Source organism: Vicia villosa, linkage group LG6, assembly GCF_029867415.1.
Source record: "Vicia villosa cultivar HV-30 ecotype Madison, WI linkage group LG6, Vvil1.0, whole genome shotgun sequence".
Lineage (NCBI taxonomy): Eukaryota > Viridiplantae > Streptophyta > Magnoliopsida > Fabales > Fabaceae > Vicia > Vicia villosa.
Genome location: NC_081185.1, coordinates 154,488,701 through 154,510,704, shown reverse-complemented (window position 1 = coordinate 154,510,704; position 22,004 = coordinate 154,488,701). Strand labels below are relative to the sequence as shown.

Below are 22,004 nucleotides of genomic sequence, written 5' to 3'. Positions count from 1 at the left end.
CACCCTTAGTGCTTGATACAAAAAGTTGTCCCATGGTTTAGTGGGGGACAAGAAATTATGGTTTTGTCCAGTACCTTGCCAAATTTTTTGTCCAGTACCATGATTAGTCTCTGCATCAAACAGAGTACAAAAAAAAAGTTGTCCTGTCCCGTACCTGATTTTTTAGCAAATCAAACACATCCATAAAGACTAAAAATCAAAATTTAAAATATTTATAAAAAGACATTTAACCTTTTTATTTAATATATAGTTAATCACATATATCACGAGATCAACTCTTATTAATTTTCTTAAAATAATTTTAAAACTTTTTTTTCTTCTTCACATTTCTTTTACGTTTTAATATAAAGTGTTTTAATATATCTCTCATTTCATTGTTTAGTTGTGCTTTTTTTCTCTTTATCATAAAAATTATTAATATAAAATTATCAATTATTATTATAACTAAATTAATTCAATTTCTCCTCATCCTAAATTTAATAAAAAAATCAAATTAGAGGAATCAACTCGATTTCTAACTATATATAGTTCCACAATTAAATACTCGAAAGACCATCGTGCCCTAGAGTTAAAAATGCACAAATCAGGTCAAAGGATCTACCGGAATAAATTTTGACGCCCACATATTTACACCCTGTGTTCGATACCCCCTCTCACTTTCTCTCTCTACACACCACTTTCTCTCTCTAAAGTTGAAACTCGAGCTTCGGTAAAACCAATCATAAACCCAAAACTGCTTCAATTTCTTCACTGATCAAGGTTAGTTTCGTTCCTTTTTCTTCCACTGTTCAATCTTCACTTTCTCCAACTTGATTTTCGATTTTTTGGATTATTTACTGGTTTCGATTCTGTATAGTAATTTATTGATTCTCATTAAGTTCGTTTTAGCTTAGAGCTTATCCCGAATCGCTTAATTCTATGATCAGAGTAGTTAATTTTTATGAAGAGTTGTGTTTGTTTTCGATTTCTGGTTTTTTTCGTGTTGTATGTGTATTTGTTTAGGGAAGATTTGGGGAATTCAGTAGCTTCACTGAGTTCAGTTTGATATGTGTTATAGGTTTGTGTTCGATGATTGATTGTGTAGCTTTGTATGTTGGTTTGATTTTCATTGAGTTCTGAATGGATTTGATAATTGTGCTTTGACTGGTAGTTTTGTTCAGAGAGTGGAAGTATTGAGTTTTAACTGTGCATATAGATATTGTGATTTTCACTATACAAATACAGTTGCTGAGAAACAAATGGAATTGTCGTGACACTGATTGTGGTTGTGACAGTGTGGATTAATCACAATTTGTTCTTTAACATAAAAATGGAGATATCGGTATCGGTACCTGCCGATACCGTTTTGTTGCGGTCGCGCGGACCGTTTTTTAAATACCTGGTACTAGGTCTATCTCAAATGAGTTATTTTATTGAATGGTAATAGCTAATGAGCCATGTGGTTATGCCTTACACATTTATGGCTTCTTTCAAAGTGAGGGTGTTATTTCTTCAACTGTGCCCTTGAGAACTTTCTTTTTAAGTAGATGGGTTGTATTTCATAAATTACATCATATGAAGTATTTGTTTCATAATGTTATTTTATCTACTGATGTAAATGTTGGGAAGTAAAATTTCTTAATTGGAATTATTTTCTTCAATTTATTCATGTGAATACCTATGTGATTTATGACTGTTATAGTTTCTGCAATGCACCGTGTGGCTAGTACGGGTAACGCAAACAATTCAACTCGTCCTCGAAAGGAGAAGAGATTAACATATGTGTTGCACGACCCTGACGACACAAAGGTGATCTCATTATCTGTTATTTGTTTTATTTTTTCTAGGAAAACGCCAAGTTTCATTGTTGTTGTTGTTGTGGATGAAAATATAATTTATATCTTTAGAGTGGATCCCCAATTCTCCCTCAAAATATTATTTTGCAGCTAAAGTTTGGTCCTTGAAAGATTATTGGCGTCCAGTTAATCCTCAAGTTGTAATATTTGAATGACATCATTTTGGTCTTAGTAAAATGTATTTGGACTTCTTAAAATTTTAAAAACCGAACATTTGAAAAAAATCGATGTAATAGTTATGCAAGGATTATATTGATTTTCTTACAAAAATTACAAGGTTCAAAATGGATGCTTTCTCTAAATTTTAATATTACCCACTCCATTCATTTGTAAGTGTAGTTCAAGGTAAGGGCACTGAGATTAATAACAATTGGTGTATTTGCATTGAAATTGTTGTTTAGTAGCTAGTATTTTAATCTTGGCAACACACAGGGAGAGATTTCAGTTAAATAGTAATTTTTATCTCTTGACATTTCTCTCTCTTATTAATTAATTCGACGAAGATAAGAGTATAATTCACAATTTGTCATGTAACCGGACAGTTAGATATGACTGCAGGGAATATTTTCTCTTTTTAAAAATTGAACCAGCTATTTGCTGCTTTGTGTATTTCCCCTTTATATTTAAACATTTACCAAATAATCTTTGATCATTCAAAGCTTCATTTTGGGTTCATATTGATATTTGACATTTTTCTGCTAGGTGCTTAGCATTTTGCTTATATAGGTGTCAAGTCAAGTCAAAGATTCTATTTTTACATTAACATGGCTTGCTTAGGTCAATTTTGATAGTTTTCTTAGTTTCTTGGCCTACTGTCTTTGAAAACTTTTTTTTTCTACAGCATTGTGCAGGCATAAACTGTCTGGCCCTACTTACGTCTGCAATATCTGATGGGTCAGATTATCTCTTTACTGGAAGCCGTGATGGCAGGCTAAAACGATGGGCGCTTTCTGAGGATGTGGCAACTTGCTCTGCTACCTTTGAATCTCATGTGGACTGGGTAATCCTTTTATTTATTTCTTCTTTTTCTTCCTGTCCTTATTTGGTGTAATTTATTTTGGTGATGCTCAATATTTCTCCAATACAATTACTTGAAGCTACATCTGCATTTACGATGACACCCCTCCCCCCACATATGTTTTTTTGGGCTCTTTTCATATGGTGAACCATTTAGCTAGATTGTTAATAACGCATTTTTAAATTTCTCTAATGTGATAATGTCTAATGTCGAATCTCAATTCACAACTTCTAACAAATTTTTGACTCACATTTTTTATTAGCATTTGATTTGCATGTGCTACTGTAACAGGACCCAACTGTTCCTGTATAACATGAAACTAATGTAATTTATAACACGTGCACAACAGTATAAATTACAGCTGAATATATAAATATTATTCTACTCTTGCAGGTTAACGATGCTGTTCTTGTCGGGGACAATACACTCGTTTCTTGTTCTTCAGATGCAACTCTTAAGGTTTGTTGATTGCTGGCTGTTATTTGTTCTGACAGTCCTTACCATTCCACAACAGTACCAGCACTAATATGATTATTTACTCATTTTGATTTTTAATTGGGTTGCTGTATTTTTGTGCTAGACATGGAATGCTTTGTCCACTGGAACTTGTGTTAGAACACACCGCCAACATACTGATTATGTTACTTGCCTCGCAGCAGCTGGAAAAAATGTAATGTACTTCAAATTTCCTACACTTCTTATTAAGTTCATAAAATGTTGATTTTCTTATTTTAACATGTTCCACATTTAATCTAATAGTCACTTTGGTTCAATTAAAAGTTTGTGCCATTGTCAAATCTATTCTCTGATCATTTAATAGTGTCTGCATTTTAGAGCAATATTGTTGCCTCTGGGGGCCTTGGTGGGGAGGTTTTTATGTGGGATATTGAAGCTGCACTTGCTCCAGTGTCTAAGTGCAACGATGCTTCGGTTGATGAGTCTACAAATGGTATTGCCAACTCATTACCTTCGACAAACTTGCGTAATATCAGCTCAAGCAACAGTATATCCTTGCACACTACTCAAACTCAAGGGTACATTCCAATTGCTGCCAAAGGCCATAAGGAGTCTGTTTATGCATTGGCCATGAATGAAGGTGGGTCAATTCTTGTTTCTGGTGGCACAGAAAAGGTACAATATGACATACACTCTGACTTAATGAGGCTTTTTACCTTTGGACTGTTAGATGAGATTTTGTTTGAAGCGCAGTTTCTTAAATTTTCCACTAGCTAGATTATGTAATATTATCTCTGACCTAAAAACATGCTTCGTTAGTTCTTCTTTTATTAATTTGTCTGGGACACTCTAGGTTGTACGTGTCTGGGACACAAGATCAGGATCAAAGATTCTAAAGCTTAAAGGGCACACAGATAACATTAGGGCTCTACTTCTGGATTCTACTGGCAGGTTTGTAGAATAAATATATAAGTTTAGTGGCAAATTTTCAGTTGACATTTGTATTTTAAACTTCATAACTTGCTTTTCCTTCAATTCATGTATAATTTCTTTATTATTAAAAAAATTTCCTCACCTTTTTTTTATCCTTCTAGTTTGGCATTTGTTTCCTTTCTGCAACCTATAGATAGATAACAATACACTATACACATGATAAACTTGTAATACTTTTCTTAGAATTTGGGCTAGACCTAACTCAATGAAAGTTAGGTCAAGCTGTTAGGATTGCCCAAGCCTTATAAGACTACTTTGGTCATACCTCTAGTTGGCGCGACATTCAACACATTTTCTTGCCTAGGAACAATCTGAAGCCTGAAAAAATGCGGGAGCCCCTATGTCGTGAGTAGTGGCACAATAGCATACGGTTACGAGCAAAATCAAGGTCTTCTGTGATGCGAATTGCTGGTGCAGAGTATTTTTTAGGTGTGGTGATTGTGGCCGCCAACCGCACTGGAAGTGTCCTATCGCAACGACTAAAGGGACTTCCTCCCCAGATTCACTCCATCAAGGTTTTAAGGACAGCTCTTTATTCTGCGGCTAGCTTGCGTTTTCAGGTCACAAACGAGGACTTAGAGATGAGAGAATAAGAACACAAGTGAGGAAACAACTGATCATGGCTTGGCCCAAGACCAGTAAAAAATATTAAAAGTGTGAAAACAAAGAAAATCCATCCGGGCATGGCTATTCCTATGATTTTTTTTTTTTGAAATGGCAAATGTTAGTACTGTTAGTTTTTTTTTTTGAATTCCAGCCTCTTATCACTCCACACTGTTCCTATTAAGTAACAAACAAAATTAGTGCTATTTAAAAAATATAATAGTTTATTAAATTTGTAAATAAATAGAACTTTTATCTATAGTGTTAAAAGTTATATAGGTATAACATGTAGTATTTAATAAATATAAAAAAATTAGAATACTGGTCATACCTATATTCAGTTTTTGGGACTCCTTGCTATCTCTGAGTAGTAACATAGTGACCCAATAACAGTATCTCTCATGCCTGTGCTTGAACTTCTAGAGCATTGACAAATACAGGTGGTTCAAAAACAGATTCAGGTTAAGTTCTGATACATGTTAAGAGTTTGGGCTAGACCTAACTCAATCCCAAAAGTTAGTTCAAGAATCAAGAGGTTAGGGTTGCTGAATCCATATAAGAACTGCTTTGGCCATATGCCTAGGATCCCAAGAGCTTTCATTGGCTGTGTACGTGGAATGCTATTTGATAGTCAGCACAATGAAAGAAATACCATTGGGTGTTCATTGCTATTCTATGCTTCCATGCCTAATGCATTTTTCATCAGATAAATTTTGTTATTTTAAATTAAGCCGAACTCCTTCCCTCCACCCCTCAAACAAGTCAACTGTAACACTTATATTATTTCATTATTGCAGGTATTGTTTGTCAGGATCATCAGATTCTATGATAAGGTAATGAATGCATTTGGTGTTGTTAACATTTCTATTTATTTTGTTGCGTGTTTGGCTAATAATCTTTCCTTGTAGGCTTTGGGATATAGGTCAGCAGAGATGTGTTCATTCTTATGCAGTTCATACAGATTCTGTTTGGGCACTTGCCAGCACCCCAACATTTAGTCATGTTTATAGTGGGGGCCGAGACTTTTCAGTGAGTGCAACTTCCATGATAATAACATTATTTTTTTATTAATATGACTTGCATTATTTGACATCTTGTTTTGTTTAATAACTTGTGTAGCTCGTCTTTCTAATGCCAAATTCTTTCATGCCTTTAGTTATACTTGACAGACTTGCAAACAAAAGAGAGTAGTTTGCTTTCCACCGGTGAACACCCTATTCTTCAATTAGCTTTGCACAATGATAGCATATGGGCTGCATCAACAGATTCTTCAGTTCATAGATGGCCAGCTGAAGGATGCAACCCTCAAAAGATTTTCCAAAAAGGCAATTCCTTTTTAGCTGGAAACTTGTCCTTTTCAAGAGCAAGGGTGTCACTAGAAGGAGCTCTCCCAGTATGTTACATTTATTTCTGATAAATCACTATATTAATTTTCTATTTTTTTATCTTCAAAGTATTGTGTTACTATGACAACTCATTATACCAGTTGCTTATGTAAATGAGTTCTTAGGCTTTGTTTGGGAGTTTGGAGGGAAAGAGAGGGGAGGACTTTGAAAAAAGAGAAGGATAGAGTGGAAAGATTTGAAGGATTTTGGTTGGGGGAATTTTGGAGGGTTTGTTTTTATTCATAACACAAAATCCTCCTAATTTGTGGAGGAACTCAAAATTTGTATTGGACAAGGGTTTTGGAAGACTTACAGAAGTTCTTCAAATATATTTTATGTTATAATGTTCTGAAAATTATAAATATAGTAATGACAAACATTTATTTATCATTCTATACAAAAGCACAATTTCAAAAAATGTTAAAGATTTCTCTATTTTTTTTTTTTTTACAAATTCCCTCCCCAAAGCCCTCCCCTCCAACCTTCCAAACAAAGCCTAAGAGTATTAGTTAAAGAAACAAAATAACAATTAAAGCAAATGACAAACATTCAACACATATTTTTAAAATAGTTAACATAGTATATCAAATGCTCCTTTACCTGTTTTCTGGGAATTTGTTCGTGAAAAGACAGACCCTAAGCTTTTGCTGGAGGTTAAGAGGGTAAGGAAGGGAACGGTTGTGGAGGGAAATTTGTTGCTTTCTTTTAGAGTAAATTTTATCAGAAGGGGGGAGGAGAATGCTTATGATAGATTTTTTGTTGTGTTTGAAGAATATTATAAAATGAGGTAAACGATTTGGAGAATTTGCCTAAACTAAACCCTCCCCCAGCCCCAGTTCATTTCTTGAGCTCCTCTCCTCCATATAGGAGATTTAGTTTTACGGAGAAAATAAATTCCCTGCAAAGTGGGGGAGCTATCATCTCTTTCCCTCTTTGCTTTTCTTCAAAGGCTTTCCCTTCCCTTTCTCTCGTTACTCCCAAACAGATCTAAGTTAATTTATAGATGAAAGATGTTCGCGTAAATATCCCATAATATTGCTTCCTATTTGTGAGTATGACTGGGTTTGTCTTCTAAACAGTTTTTGTAGGAAATAAATTTTCTTTTGGTTTTTTTTGTTCTGGGCAACATTGTAGTTGTCTAATTTGTTTTTAAATTATAAATTTTTAATAGGTTCCTTTATATAAAGAACCCACCTTAACTATCAGGGGCACCCCTGGAATTGTGCAACATGAAGTTTTAAATAACAAGAGGCATGTGTTGACAAAGGTAATCGTGGTATTCTCTTTTCATGTTACTGTGCCATACATGCTAATATTGTTATTCGTTCTTTTGTAAAGTTAATAACCGTTGTTGGTTATCTGTTGAACTGATGATTGGCACTGGTGTAGGATACATCTGGTTCGGTGAAGCTTTGGGAGATTACCAAAGGTGTTGTGGTTGAAGATTATGGAAAGGTGACTACTGGTTGATTTTCATTTGCTAACTTGCATTGCATATTTGCTGGGAAGGAGATTGCCTTTATTGAATGATGTTTGTGAATTTCAATTATAGCCAGCTTATTTATTGGTTTGAAATAGCTCATGCTTTGCTTGTGGACTATTTAGGTTTCATTTAAGGAGAAAAAGGAAGAGCTATTTGAGATGGTATACTTAGTGATTTTTACTTTAAATTACTACTTTTTATCTGTTACAAAAATATTATGAATTGTAATATTTCGTTAGCTGTAGCTAGTGTTTATTTTTCTTTCTGTGTTGTGCTCCAGGTTAGTGTTCCCGCTTGGTTCACAGTGGATACCAGGCTCGGAACTTTGTCCGTCCATTTGGATACTCCCCAGTGCTTTTCTGCAGAGATGTATTCAGCAGATCTTAATATCATTGGGAAGCCTGAAGACGACAAGGTACTGGCTCCATTGTCATAAGCAATTTACCTACCCTCGTCTTAAATTCCTAATTATATTGATTTTGCTCCTAGTTTTTTGTATGCTGTAAGAATCAGTATCAACTTCATGCAACTATTTGCTTGTCACTGTCAACTATAATAATTGATGTCAAGTTTATACAACTGACAACACCATTTGTCTCCTCATATGTGGGATCCATCATAGTCGGTATCATGTGACCATCTTCCTATCTTACTCCATATTTTTGCCCAGTTTGAAATTATTCCTATCATGGTACTAGTATCATGAACGAGGAAGTATTCAAATGTCACATTTCTGTTGAACTGACATTGGCTGAGTTATATTTTATGTTTTGTTTCAATAATTTATGCTCAGCATTCTAAATCAGTCTGTTACTCTGCCCAGGTTAATTTGGGTCGAGAAACCCTAAAAGGACTCTTGGCTCACTGGTTAAGAAAACGAAAGCAAAGAATGGGGTCTCCTGCTTCAGCTAATGGAGACTTATCTGGAAAGGATGTTTCTTCTAGAAGTCTTATCCATTCGAGAGCTGAGGTTGACGTGAGTTCTGAAAATGATGCTATGGTTTATCCTCCGTTTGAATTCTCAGTTGTTTCCCCTCCTTCAATTGTTACTGAGGGCAGTCATGGAGGTCCGTGGAGGAAAAAAATAACTGATTTAGATGGAACGGAAGATGAGAAAGACTTTCCCTGGTGGTGTCTAGACTGTGTTTTGAATAATCGGTTACCTCCCAGAGAAAATACAAAGTAACTTTTTACCTTTCTCTTAATTTTTTCCTTCGCTAAGCGTTGCACTAAGACCTGGTCATAGTTTAAAGGAAGGAACCATGATCATTGCATGTTTTGATTATTTAAAATTGGCGCTGCCCTTGTTAATGACAACGTGACTTTAGAGTGTTAAATGGAAGTTTTTTTCACTTGCAATTTTTATTTAAAAAATGACGGTGCTAAAACACATCGTTCATACCTGACCTCACTTTCTATATGCTTAAGGAGTCTTATGAATCTCTCTTTTGCCAATGGTATCTGTTGCTTGGTCTATCTATTTGTTGATTATTACATTATCTTTGAACATTTTTATGTACTTTGAATGTTTTTGGCATGAAAATATTGAGTTTGTTTCCTTACTTTTGTAGATATAACAACAAATGAAAAATTGTCTATGAATTCATTGTCCGAGTCTGATGGAAATTCTTTTTAATATGATTATCGTTGGTCTTAGATCATTTATATTAACTCCTATGTTATAATCTCTAGATGTAGTTTCTATTTGCATCCATGTGAAGGCTCTCCAGTCCAGATCCTGACACAAGGAAAGCTAAGTGCTCCACGTATATTAAGAATTCACAAAGTAAGTTTTCATATTTATATTGATTAACAATTGGGAATTATAATTTCATTAAAAATATTTGCACATGTTGTTGACTTTGGTCATGCTTACCAAAAGGGTTAATATATTTTTCATGCAAGTCTTCAATTTTTGTATTTTGGAGGCATACTTGTCCCACATGACTATGCATTTCTGAATGATCAACTTAACTTTCCTTTTTTTTTGTTGGTTAGGTTATTAATTATGTGGTTGAAAAGATGGTGCTCGATAAACCTTTGGATAACTTACTTGCTGATGGTAGTTTTACCCCTGGACTTACTGGGTCACAGTCACAACTACAAGCAATCGGGGATGGATCTTTCCGATCTGGATCTGGATTCAAACCTTGGCAAAAGCTTAAACCTTCAATTGAAATATTGTGCAACAATCAGGCAAGTGTTATGTCATCTTGAACACGGTTTCGATGACGTGCATGTAGATGCTGAGATTGAGCAAGTTCGTGCTTTATTTTTCTATACTTGTCCTACTTTTCAATTCATGTTAATGCTTTCCAGAATCTTTCAATTTATGCATATGCCATTATGATGTTTTAGTGGAAGTTATCAAATACATCATATATCTTCAGAATTGTAATTCATTTTTCGTTGTAGTTTAGTTTACATAAGTTGCCATTTTGACTGATTTTTGAGTTGGTAAAATCATGGGAAGGTAGGTAGCTTTAAATATGGTTTAAGTATTCTTGGTTTGGTTGTCCCTAAAACTAGCTCAACGTACCTTTTAAGGTTGATTTGAAATGATTCTTTGAAATACTTTGTTTCAAATCAAGCAACAATAAAGCTTCATTTAGCAAAAGCATTTATAGTCATGTGATAGGTTATCTTCACCATCACAACTCTTCATCTACTCTGCTGCTGTACTCCAAGTTTTAAAACTCATTTAACATATGGCTTCTTATTGAAGCCTCATTACAGTTAAATTGAACTATTGAAGTATTAAAATGGATCACAGTAATAGTATTTGATCTGTAATTTTGAAGATATGTCTCATGATTGATTGAATGATAACATCACATCTTTTTTAACAAAAAGAAACATTGTTTGACCCTAATTAACTGGAAGTTATTTAATTTAATGCAGTCTTTGCATTAATATGATACTTTCTCATCTTGGAGTTATGTAGATTTAACTGACTGTTGTTTATTTCCAGGTGTTATCTCCTGACATGAGCTTAGCCACTGTGCGATCTTATGTATGGAAGAAACCAGATGACCTGGTCCTAAATTACAGAGTTGTTCAAGGAAGATGACCTCAAATTTGATATGCATCAAAGGTTGGTAATCTCGAGCTTTGCTTGCTTTTATCAGCTACAATGTGATATTAATTGTTTAATGGCTTCGTTCCTGTGTAGTATGTAAAAATAATTATGTAAAAATAATTTACTGCCATCTGGAAAGAGGAAGTCTTTTATCTTTTATGGAGATCATTTTTTTCTTTTTATTGATGCAAATGTTACAAAAGTAATTTTAGTCGATGCAAACTAATCTTTGCTAATAGTTTTTTCTCTATCAAATAAGAGGAAATTACCTGTATTCAAATGGTCATTATTGATGTAGCTAATAATTTTTAGATGTCTGGAACTGGTGTGTAACCATTTTATTTCTTTATACAATACGTTAAGTTTTATCAGTAAAAGAAAAATTGGAGAAGGTAAGCGTATTTGTTTAGTTGACTCTCCATGCTGAATATACTTGGTCTGTGTTGTCTCATCAAGGGATTCTGACCTTATTATGATTAAAACTCGCAGGTTTTCTTATGATTGTCTAAAAAACCTTTGGGCACTGCTTCATCTTTGGTTGCCTGCATCGATCGGTGGCATTGTAAGAATGTTGTAAATTCTGAACTCTCATTTGTCACCATGTTTAGTAGCATTCTCTTGACCTGCTTGGATAGTTTTTCTTTAGTAGAGAGCAGTTACTATAAATTTTGAATTATATATATAGCTGGAGTGCATACTTTTGCTGGACATGACGGAGTCATAAGTGGTTTGCGAACAGCACAAAGGTTATTAATTGGTTCTGTTGGGAACTAACGGGGATCTTACTGGCATATTGGGGTGTTTCTCAGGAATGAGGTGGTTAATTTAAGATGATAACGAAAATATTGTAAATTTGAATTGTGCATCAAATAATCTACCCATAGAAATTATGTTCTACAGATGTATGTTTTTAAATTTTTTTGCTAATTGTTAATTGCTAGTAATATTATTCTCGAAAGTCAAAATAAACTATTTATAAATCTAGGGCTGGTTTGGATCCAGCCTTGCTTTTGATTCCGTGCTCTTCTCCCTTGCTTTTGTATGTATGTTGGAATTTTTTGGTTACATAATGTCAGGGTTAGGGGAGTGTGTCTCAGTTCAAAGAGAGCACCCACAAAATATGTAAGAACTAAAATGGCAATGTGCCAACCTTCAATCTTGTGCCCAAAGTTAAGCTACAACATATTTCAATTGAATGTGTGGCTTTTTCTAACGTAAGATCCTTACACATACTCACATTTTCCAATTGAATGTGTGGCTTTTTCTAACGTAAGATCCTTGTGTAAATATCAAGAATGTATTCTTCTACCTTATAGTTCATGCTCTTCATGGAAGCACTTGCATGAAGGCAAGGTAAGCCTATGAGCTTCCATTTCTTGCATGATCATACATGTTACTGTAAGTTAACTGAAGATTTGTCTTAAGAATTTTAAATGTGTCTAACATAAAATATAATGCTCGATTGACATTCTACAAACATAAAACATCTCAATGTACAACAAAAAACGTGAATACCTCAACACAATAAAAAAATTATTAATATCTTATGATCCACATGTTGGTGTAGTTGTTAATTCTATCAATTCTAAGTAACCAACAATTAGTGAACATGTTAGTAAATATATTACTAAACATATTAAAACAATAATTAGTGAACATGTTAATAAATTATGTTACCTCTTTATAATGTTAGTTAAAATTTTCTCATCACCATAGTTTAGAAATCTCCATAACAGACAATAGACCCTACAATAAAAGATAGTTAAGTTGTTAGACCATTTACAATGGTTGAAAAACTCAACACCCACTTTTTCAACTCCCAACACTCCACATCATTTTCTCTTTCTTCCACCTAATAACTCAACACCCATTCAACTTTTACCCTCTCCAATGGTTTTTCACTCAACACCCTACCCCACCACTTTTTATTTTCATATTCTTATTTAAATTTTATTTTTATTTTTATGATTACATAAAATTACAATTATCGATTAAAATTAAATTAAAATAATAAATACTTAATAATTTATTTTTAATTTTTTGTAATAAAAACAAAATTTATTTAAATAATTGGATACGATACAAATCATCTTAAATTAATTTAAAATACAACACACAATTAACGTAAAATTAACATAAGATGGGATTTTGAAAATTGTTGGGATTTTGGTTAAATGGAAAATTAGCAGAATTTTGAGTGTTAAAATGATTATTGGGATACATTTCACTAAAAAAAGACACTTAACTTAAAAAAAAACACTTATAGAAAGATAATAATAGAGAAAGATAGTGAAAAACTTGGTTTTTTTTTCTGTGTCCAAATCAAATGAACCAAGTCTCTATTTATAGAGAAAAAAAATCATGAATTTTGGTATAAAAAAAAATAAAAAATTAATTTGCAACGAAATAATTGTGTTCAAAGTATTAAATGGATAAAAATCTGGCCAGCCAATCAAAACCAGCCACGTGGTTGCACTTATCACCTTTCCCTTTCTCTCTCCGCGTGCATGCTTTCACCCACTCTCACTCCAGCGCGTGGCCCACACGCGCCAGCCTTCAGCCAACCAATTGCTGCCACGTCATCCCCTTGGACAGTTTACATGGTGTTGAGTTTTCTCAACATCTCTCTCCTCCAACACACACTCAACACTCCACTAAACACCCCATTGCACTTGATTTTGTGGTGTTGAGTTTAATTAAACCAACCATTGTAAATGGTCTTAAAAACAACATAAACTCAAGAAATACAAAACTCTAAATAATTACAATTTGTTAACAAGGTGTACCTTTTGATGATCGAATATAGATGTGAATATAAATGTGTAAGTACGATACTAAATCCTACACCCAAGATTGTCAATTAAAAATTCTAGAAACTATGTCCAATTGTTCTTTGTTTCCTCTTCAACGACTAAAAAAGATATTGACAACATTTGGTCGATTGGAACTCTTCCTATGATTGCCAATATTTCTCCTCCACAAAGACCTTTTTATTAAACATTCATATAACCCATTCATAAAGTTGCAAAGCTTGAAAACCTCCTTACATGTTGCGTAACAGATGTATACTCTATAAATGAGAATTATTATCAAGTTTCCATTGTTTAGATTAGTTGAAACCTGTATTATCAATCCCAGATAACCACATGGCACGGCCATTCCCCAAAAATGGAACAAAGTGGGTAACGTAACAAGGTGATGTTTCAATGATGCAAACACTTAAACAATTAATACTAATGAACACATATTTGTTAAAAACTAATTTTTTTATCAAAATTAATCAAATATTCATATTTAGAAATAAAAGGCATAAGTCTTAAGCAGAATATACTTCAAAAGACCTATAAAGTTCAATAAAATAACTTTTATATCATTAAAATTTTAAAGATAATATGCGGCAACACTAAAGAGACGTTGTTCCAAATTCAATTTGATTAATGTGGCCGCTCCAGTCGAGTCACCATCTCTATTGGAACAACACGACCTGACGCAACTTTCTTGGTTTTTAACTCCCAGCCGGCTATTATTCTAATTAGTCGTGAATGAACAACGCGGTTAAAAAAATTCCAACCACTTGGGGTAGTCTTAGACCAAACTAGATGGGACAAGAAAGCCATTTCAAGATAATTAGGCTTTGAAGTCACCTCTATTCAGATTAGTTGAGATTTCAATGTTTGAACAAAGAAATTTCAACTCTCAAATTACTTGTATTCCAATTGAAAATAAATGAACTATATGATTAGTTGAAAAATTCTTAATCATGTAGCTCATTTATTAAATATTGGGTATACTCGAAAAAACTGTGTCCAATCATATAGCCCATTTTCTATATTTTTTTTTCTTTTATTTTGTGTTGAACTCACCAAAATGAAATCCATGAAAGTTGAATGAAAATGTCTGAGCTAAACGATGACAAGAATGATTTGAATGCGTCTTTGCAATTTCGAACAAAAGTTCATATACAAATTTTGAAGAGCTCTAAACTCTCTTATGTAGCACTTAATTCAAAAACATTTCCTCTAAGATTGTTAACTAGATCAACCAGTATATTATAATTTAACTTGATTGACTATTACAGAAAACTTTAGTTGATTTCAATTTGCAAAGAACGGCAGAATATGTATTATGCTACATAGGAGAATTTAATTGAAACCATAAACAATATTTTATATAAATAAAGAAAATCAATATTATTATTTTAATTATAATGATGATGATCATCTACATATATTTATCAGTTTCCAAATAATTATGTTACAGAAAAATGAATAACATTATAATGAATCATATCAACAAATTTTCAGGGATTAAATGTTGGGGTTTGATCAGTTTGAGCAGGATAAAATGTCTGATACATTTTCCTATCTATTAAATTCCTATAAGGATCCTCCTCTCTCTTCTTGATCAAATAATCTATGTTTTTCTCAACTTCAGACTTAATCTGCAGGTACAATTCGTTCACATTTTCTCTGTCTTTTACTATATTCTCCATGCCTTTCATTCTTATCGGCTTCCCAAATAGATAGTAAAATCGACCCGGTATTTTCGGTAGAAGCACCGGAAATGACAGGTTTTGGTTTGCTACCTCGCCACTTTTCTCATCTCTAAAGGTTGAAAAATATCACTATCACATTCTTTGACTTATTGAATAAAATCATATTTCATAAGTTAAAGTGAAGAATAATTACCGAATTTTGACTGAGTCTCGATTAAGATCTTTGATGTAACCGTTGACTATCGGAATCTTCATTAAGTCGTTGTAGTCAAGAGCTATCTGTAATAAGATTCAATCAGGAAAAGTCCAATACATTCAACATAAATGTAAATGTTAAGATGTTGGAGAGAAAAGAAGAAACCTACTTCAGCGATATCATCTTCGCCTACAGCTCCAAATGGCACAATGGTAGCGCCAAATCGTGCCGCCATTCTCACGAATTCGGGATGATCAGGCCAAATCAACTTGTATTCTTCACCCTGGCATTATAAGAGGACAGTTGTATAGAACCATCATCACATACAGTTAGTGTCGGTCTCTAAGTTTGAAAATACGGTTAAACAAAGATAGTCGATGAACCTTGAAATGGAGAGCCTCGCGAGCACCACCAGGATATAGGAGAACATGAGATTTAGTTGAAAGCAATTTAAAAAGATTGCTTGCGGAAACAGGCACACCACCAAATACCTTCACCCAATCAACCATAGAAAACTCAGAAGAAGTGCTCTCGATTTTTCCTGTAAACAGATCAGGATGGGCTATTCCGCGAAGAGCAATACCCTTCTGACTTAAAAATTCATCTGTAAGTGAGATAAGTTCTAATCCCAACAACATGTGATAACCGACGAATAAGACAGGACCTTCATCTGGAACACCTGATAGACCTTTTACTATCTTTCCGTCCTCCAATGTAGAGAACATCACCGATCCAGTAACAGAACGGAATAATCTGTTGTCATTCACATCATGTCAATAACATATTAGCAATGAAAACCTGTATCTATTGAGTATCCCTTGATCCGGGATCAATGTTAACGGCAGATGAACTTAACTAATAGATTTCGAATAAAATCAATATGTGGCAAGCATAATATTGCGAAAACAAATTACCCAACTACTTCATCCATTGCATATCTGAATTCTGTCATACTGGGGGGAATGAAGTTCGTGACCAAATCATGCCTCCCCGAACGTCGGTACATGCAAGTTCCCTTGATGATTGTTAGCAGACCAATACAATCTTCCTGCACTACCATGGAGAGTATAATTAATCAACTAAGATGCAGCTGTTAGCACAGAAGAATTACATAGGCAGCAGAAAATCATATTCAAGGAATACACAATAAATGTCAGTGCCTCTTCCCCAAAGCCGTCTCAAGTTATTGGAGGTCAAGTGTCGACTAGTTACAGTTTAATCATGACAGAACAAATAGAAGCTCTATTTAACCACAATTTAACACTGACAAACAGTTTATGAGACCCTAGTTAGTCACGAATAAACTTTGGGCTCTGTGCAGTTGTCTGCCTTGCATGCCCTCAAAGATGGCCCTACTTCTTCCATCAGACATTCAAACTGTTGTTCGACACATTATATGAGATTAGTCCTTCCACTAGACCCAAACACTGACCAATGGTTTAATTTCAAATGAATGATCAAAATCAGAAATAATATTAAGTCACATGTTTATTTAAAAAATCGCATGATGAATGTTGATGATAGTTGTAAGTATCTCTATTCATAACACATACCAAAAGAAGGGTGTGTCCGTTGTCCTTGAAGATACGAATTTTGCAGTTCTTCAACGTACCCGCGAGTCTTTGAGCTTCATTTACACTAGGAAGCATGTTATCCTTGCCACTAGAAAGGAAACATCGTCAATCTCACCACGCAATTCGAGAAAACCAACTTAAAAAAAAAATGTATACTCTACGCATGTTATAAGAAAACAAGAATCCCAAAAATACACAACATTTGAATGAGACAATACAATAATCGAGAGATAAAAACCTAGCAAGTACAAGTACTTCGGCTCTGACAGCATGCAGACGCGAATTAGTATATGCAGCAGCTGATTTGAGAAGTTTAATCTTCCAAAGAAGAGTGTCTTTTGGTATAATATCAGCCAGCTCCTGACAATAGATCACACTAAGTAAGAGGAAAATGATAGAGGAAAGGATGGATACTGCTACAAAATAAGGGGTAACTACAAGTTTAGGAAGTAAATTCATTAGAGCTTAAAATCAAAAGCTTCTTACAGGAAGACATGGCAGCAATGAAGTAAGGTTGTTTGACAGTTTTTCCATTATCTTCGTAGGAGGAAGCCCGTTTCCAATATTGACCGATGCCATCTTCAATGGTTCACCTGATGTTATGAAATTATATTCGTGAAAAATTATGTGCAAAAGAATTATATCACCGTGAAAATCGAAGCGGTCTCAAGTATTTCGAGACCATGTGTAGGTTAGCCTCAGTTTAACCATGGTAAAATAAATAGAGGCTCTGTTTAATCACGATTTAACCTAACAAATATTTTATGAAGTCCTATTTAGCTACGGTTTAACTGTGACAAATATTTTATGAAGTCCTATTTAGCTACGGTTTAACTGTGACAAATTTTAGACCATGTGTAGTAGCCTGCCTTACACGCCCTCAAAGACGACCCTGGTGAAAATTTTAATGGAAAAGTTGAGAGTGTTGAGAAATAAGATTGTTTACCCATGATAAAACTAAGAAGAAATGGAACAGTTACATGTAATTCATCCGGCATAGCCTCCAAGATAGGTAACAAAGGTTGCAACTGAGATTTACCAAAGGATGTAGCTGTGATTCAAATTGGAGAAAACATTACCAAATAAATAAAATGTGTGAACAAAATGGACAAAAAGAATGCAACATCTATAGACTCACCAGGATTGACTAAAATAAGTATTAGATCAACCGTTGGATTACGAGCGGCAACGGCAAGTGCAAGGCATCCACCTAAGGAATCGCCGAGCAGATAAATCGGCTTCTTTGGCGATTGAGCATGCTCCAGTTTAACAGCTTCTTCAACAAGTTTCACCAGTCCTTCATAAAATCAAAAAACAAAAAGGAAAAGCTTTCAGTTCAAGAACAAATAAATAATAATGCACAACAATCATGGCTTCATTCACAATATTGAGCATCAGAAAGTTGACAAAAGCATACGTTAAAAAGCAAAAACCTTCAAATGGCGTTCGATCATGAACAGGAATATGCAAGCAACGAACTTCAAAAAACCTGTTGCACAAATCTGATAATAAGAGGAAGAAAAAAATATAAACTACATAGAATAGATCTTCTGAACAGCACAATAAACTTGGAATCAGTACAATCAATATATGAGCAGAGCATAATAAAGTAAAAGAGTTCACTACTCATTTAGTTAAATTATAAGGATCGCGTAATTTGGCATCTAAATTATAGAAATTCTAAAAAACACCATTGAAGTTGAAAATCTTTGAAAACATTAGCCGGTCTGAGCATACTCAATTTAGCCAATAAATTGCTATGAAACACTAAAACAGACACAGATATCGGACACGATACTAGTAATAATTGGGAAAAATAAATATATTGAATGTAATCACATAGCTGAGTGTCGAATACCAGACACGCCTTTGTTCAGATGCGTCCGTGAGAGGAAAATTATTCTCAATCGATAAATATGATTGACAAATTTTCAACCGCAAAAATAGTGAAAGTGACTAATGTATCAAACATAGTACAATTTAATAATAAAAGCACTTATTCTAATCACCTAAACACGTGCTTATTAAACATTTCCATTAGTATACAATACAGCACAATAAAAAATAGAACAAACCTGGCAAGAGCTTGATGATGCAAAGATAGACCAAATCCAGTCCCATCCATCCCTACAATAATTAAATCCAATCACTCCACATGATCTACCCATTCTTCACATTCAAATATATTAAACATTATCATCACAACCAAACAAAAAAAATATCAAAATTTCATCAAAAAATCCATATTTAACATAAACATTAAATCTCGGTGCAACCATTTTTTTTCTTCATTTTTTATTTGTCCATAGACAAACTAATAATAATCACTAAAAATTCACACACAATTGAGCTAGGATTTGCATGCTTTCAATTCTAATTTTCATTTAAACTATTTTATTTTGAATTCAATCAATTAAATAACAAATTATTTTCAAAATAATCATATAAAATTTTGTAGAGATAGTAAATAAGTGGTTTACCGGGTAAAAACATCATAGTGGGAGAATCATTGGAAGGACGAGTAGATTCAATTGGGCAGAACCAACGTGGTGGCCCACCATCAAACTTGCAAATCTCTTTCGACACAGCAAAGTAATCTTCCACCGTACGATTCCCATATCCATCGTCCCAAAGTGGTGCCAAACCAGCTTCTTCATCATCATCAACAACAACTCTAGAACTCAATGATGAAGGAACCTTGCTTTTTACTACCTCCTTGATAGCAGAACCATTTTGGTTTGCTTCAACAGAAACCGAAGAAGAAGAAGCTCCGTTGAGTGGATCGGATTCGGAAGATAGTACATCTAAGTTACGTGGTTGATGAACTTGGAGTTTGTGACGGTGTTTTCTTAGAGATGTTGTTGTTGTTTTTATGGTGGGAATGGGTGAAACTCCGAAAGCCATTGTTAGAGAAGCCATGAAAGAAGATGAAGTGAAGAAGTATTAACGGCTTCTTTGGGAAGACAAGTGAATAAATAAAGTTGGTTTGTTTTTATATTAAGAATTATATTAAGAAGGGTTTTTCTAACCTATGCAACCTTGTATAGGATAAGAGACAATTAATACACCATTTTTTAAATATAAATTACCATATTTATATTTATTTATGTTCATCCATTAATCGGGTAGGAGAGAGAAAATATAAAAGATTATTTTTCAACAGAAAGATAATTAATATGATAATTTATATGGAAAGAAATAGTTTATTAATTACCCTTATCCTATGTAATGTTGCATAGATTAAAAAAACTCTATTAAGAAAAGTAACTTCTATTTTTCAATAAAAGTTATTGACTTGAGTCAACAAAATAATAAATTAAATGCTTAAATTTATTCTTCTTTAGGCTAAATTACCATGTTCCTATTAAAAAATACTCATGAACACAAACATATAACAAGTAGTTTTACAAACAATTAATCAAAAAAATTTATTAATTAAAAAATAAAAATATTTTTTTCTATCTCCTACTCAATCACAACCACCTCATGAGTCCAATTAAAAAATAAATTAAATTTTAAATAAATTTAAAAATTTCTCTTTTTTTATTGGTTGTTTCTAACACTAATGATTTATGTGTGTATCCATACAAGTTTTTCTCGTTCCTATTTTGGAAGAAAAATTTTAATAGCCAAATAATATCTATATATTAGTTATTAATTATATCTATATTATTATTTTATCTTCTACTTATTACCTTTATAATCAAAGAATATATATAAAAGTGTTATTATAAAGAGTAATGGCGGTGACAATGTGTGGAAGGAAATGTTGTGGTTGTGTTTGATGGAATCACGTGTTTGGTTTTGAGCGGGAGAAGTGAAAGAAAGAAGGAGTGATAGAAGCGAAATTAGAGATACGCACAGACAGTACACGCAAATGTTGAGTTGTGTACAGAGCACAACCAATTGCAAGACAATTATTATTCTCCGTGACCAAAATATAATTTCCCAAAAAACAAAAAAAAAAAATATAATTTCCTTCCTTGTAAGTAACTTCCTTATTACACGCATTCATTTTTTTTTGTTTAAAAAGCAATTCATTCTCTTAATGTGTAGTACACACTACAAATCAGTGTTTAAAAAACCAGATCGAACCGTCCGGTCAAACTGAGAACCGGTCACATAATCGATTTGGTTCAGTAGTTGGATCAGAATGTTATTGAACTGGTGTGAACTGGTCAAAATCGATATAAGTTATAAAATCGAGAAAATCGGCAGTTTTTATGAATAGGCGGTTAAACTGTATTTTTTTTTTTTTAATTAAAAAAATTAAAATGACGTCGTTTTAATTATTTTAATAAAAAATTAAAATAATAAATAAAATAAAACTAAAAAATAAAAAAAATATTGCAAAAACGGTTGATTTTGTTAATGATAATTTTGATATTGAAGAAGGAGATTCCAACGTTGAAACAATTTTTCCTTTCTTGAAATTAAATTTAGTAGATAATGAAATTATTTTGTTATAAATTATTCAATTAGATTATGTTGCGATTAAACTTTGTTTACAATTATACATTGTAATTTTGTACTATTTTATTATGTGCGATACATATGTTTAAAATTTGAATTTAAATTATGAACTTGTTAATTTATTTATAATAAAATATTTTCAAAAAATTTGAAGTGTTAGTTATATTTTCTAGAGACTGAATCAATCGGTTCGACGAGTTTTTACCTGTATAATTTTGTTATAACGACCAATCTATTCAACTGATTATCCGATTTAATCCGATTTAGTCATGCGATTCGACCAATAACTCAGTGGTTCACTTCAATCAATAAACCAGTAACCCAACATTCTCACCGGTTTGATGTCTGATCCAGTTTTTAAAACAGTGCTACAAATATAAGAAATAGAGTAAAAAAGAGAAAACAATTGATGGA

General features: G+C 33.2%; 2 protein-coding genes across 4 annotated transcripts; one reads left to right on the top strand and one right to left on the bottom strand.

Moving 5' to 3' along the window:
• Positions 1-591: 591 nt before the first annotated feature.
• LOC131610638 (uncharacterized) lies at positions 592-11,866 on the top strand. Of its 2 annotated transcripts, XR_009286551.1 has the most exons (20): positions 592-759; positions 1,682-1,788; positions 2,677-2,835; positions 3,247-3,312; positions 3,434-3,523; positions 3,688-3,984; positions 4,163-4,260; positions 5,703-5,738; positions 5,814-5,934; positions 6,062-6,298; positions 7,462-7,557; positions 7,680-7,745; positions 7,896-7,934; positions 8,054-8,188; positions 8,597-8,955; positions 9,466-9,559; positions 9,772-9,969; positions 10,745-10,867; positions 11,342-11,414; positions 11,538-11,866. XR_009286551.1 is itself a non-coding variant. In XM_058882638.1 (19 exons), exons 2-18 carry the CDS (start codon positions 1,690-1,692, stop codon positions 10,841-10,843), a joined length of 2,289 nt encoding a protein of 762 aa, XP_058738621.1. In that variant the 5' UTR covers positions 592-759; positions 1,682-1,689; the 3' UTR covers positions 10,844-10,867; positions 11,342-11,866. The 2 variants fall into 2 exon arrangements, 1 of the variants encoding a protein (XP_058738621.1); XM_058882638.1 differs by having other exon boundaries at positions 11,342-11,866.
• A 3,096-nt stretch (positions 11,867-14,962) lies between these two features.
• On the bottom strand, positions 14,963-20,103 carry LOC131610636 (phytyl ester synthase 1, chloroplastic-like). Of its 2 annotated transcripts, none has more exons than XM_058882637.1 (13): positions 19,598-20,103; positions 19,193-19,244; positions 18,551-18,606; positions 18,256-18,414; positions 18,064-18,168; positions 17,604-17,710; positions 17,356-17,474; positions 17,097-17,205; positions 16,458-16,591; positions 15,927-16,296; positions 15,713-15,826; positions 15,541-15,626; positions 14,963-15,456 (listed from the first exon to the last, which is right to left on the bottom strand). In XM_058882637.1, exons 1-13 carry the CDS (start codon positions 20,034-20,036, stop codon positions 15,153-15,155), a joined length of 2,154 nt encoding a protein of 717 aa, XP_058738620.1. In that variant the 5' UTR covers positions 20,037-20,103; the 3' UTR covers positions 14,963-15,152. The 2 variants fall into 2 exon arrangements, with proteins under 2 accessions (XP_058738620.1, XP_058738619.1); XM_058882636.1 differs by having other exon boundaries at positions 14,965-15,456; positions 17,356-17,477.
• Positions 20,104-22,004: the final 1,901 nt, after the last annotated feature.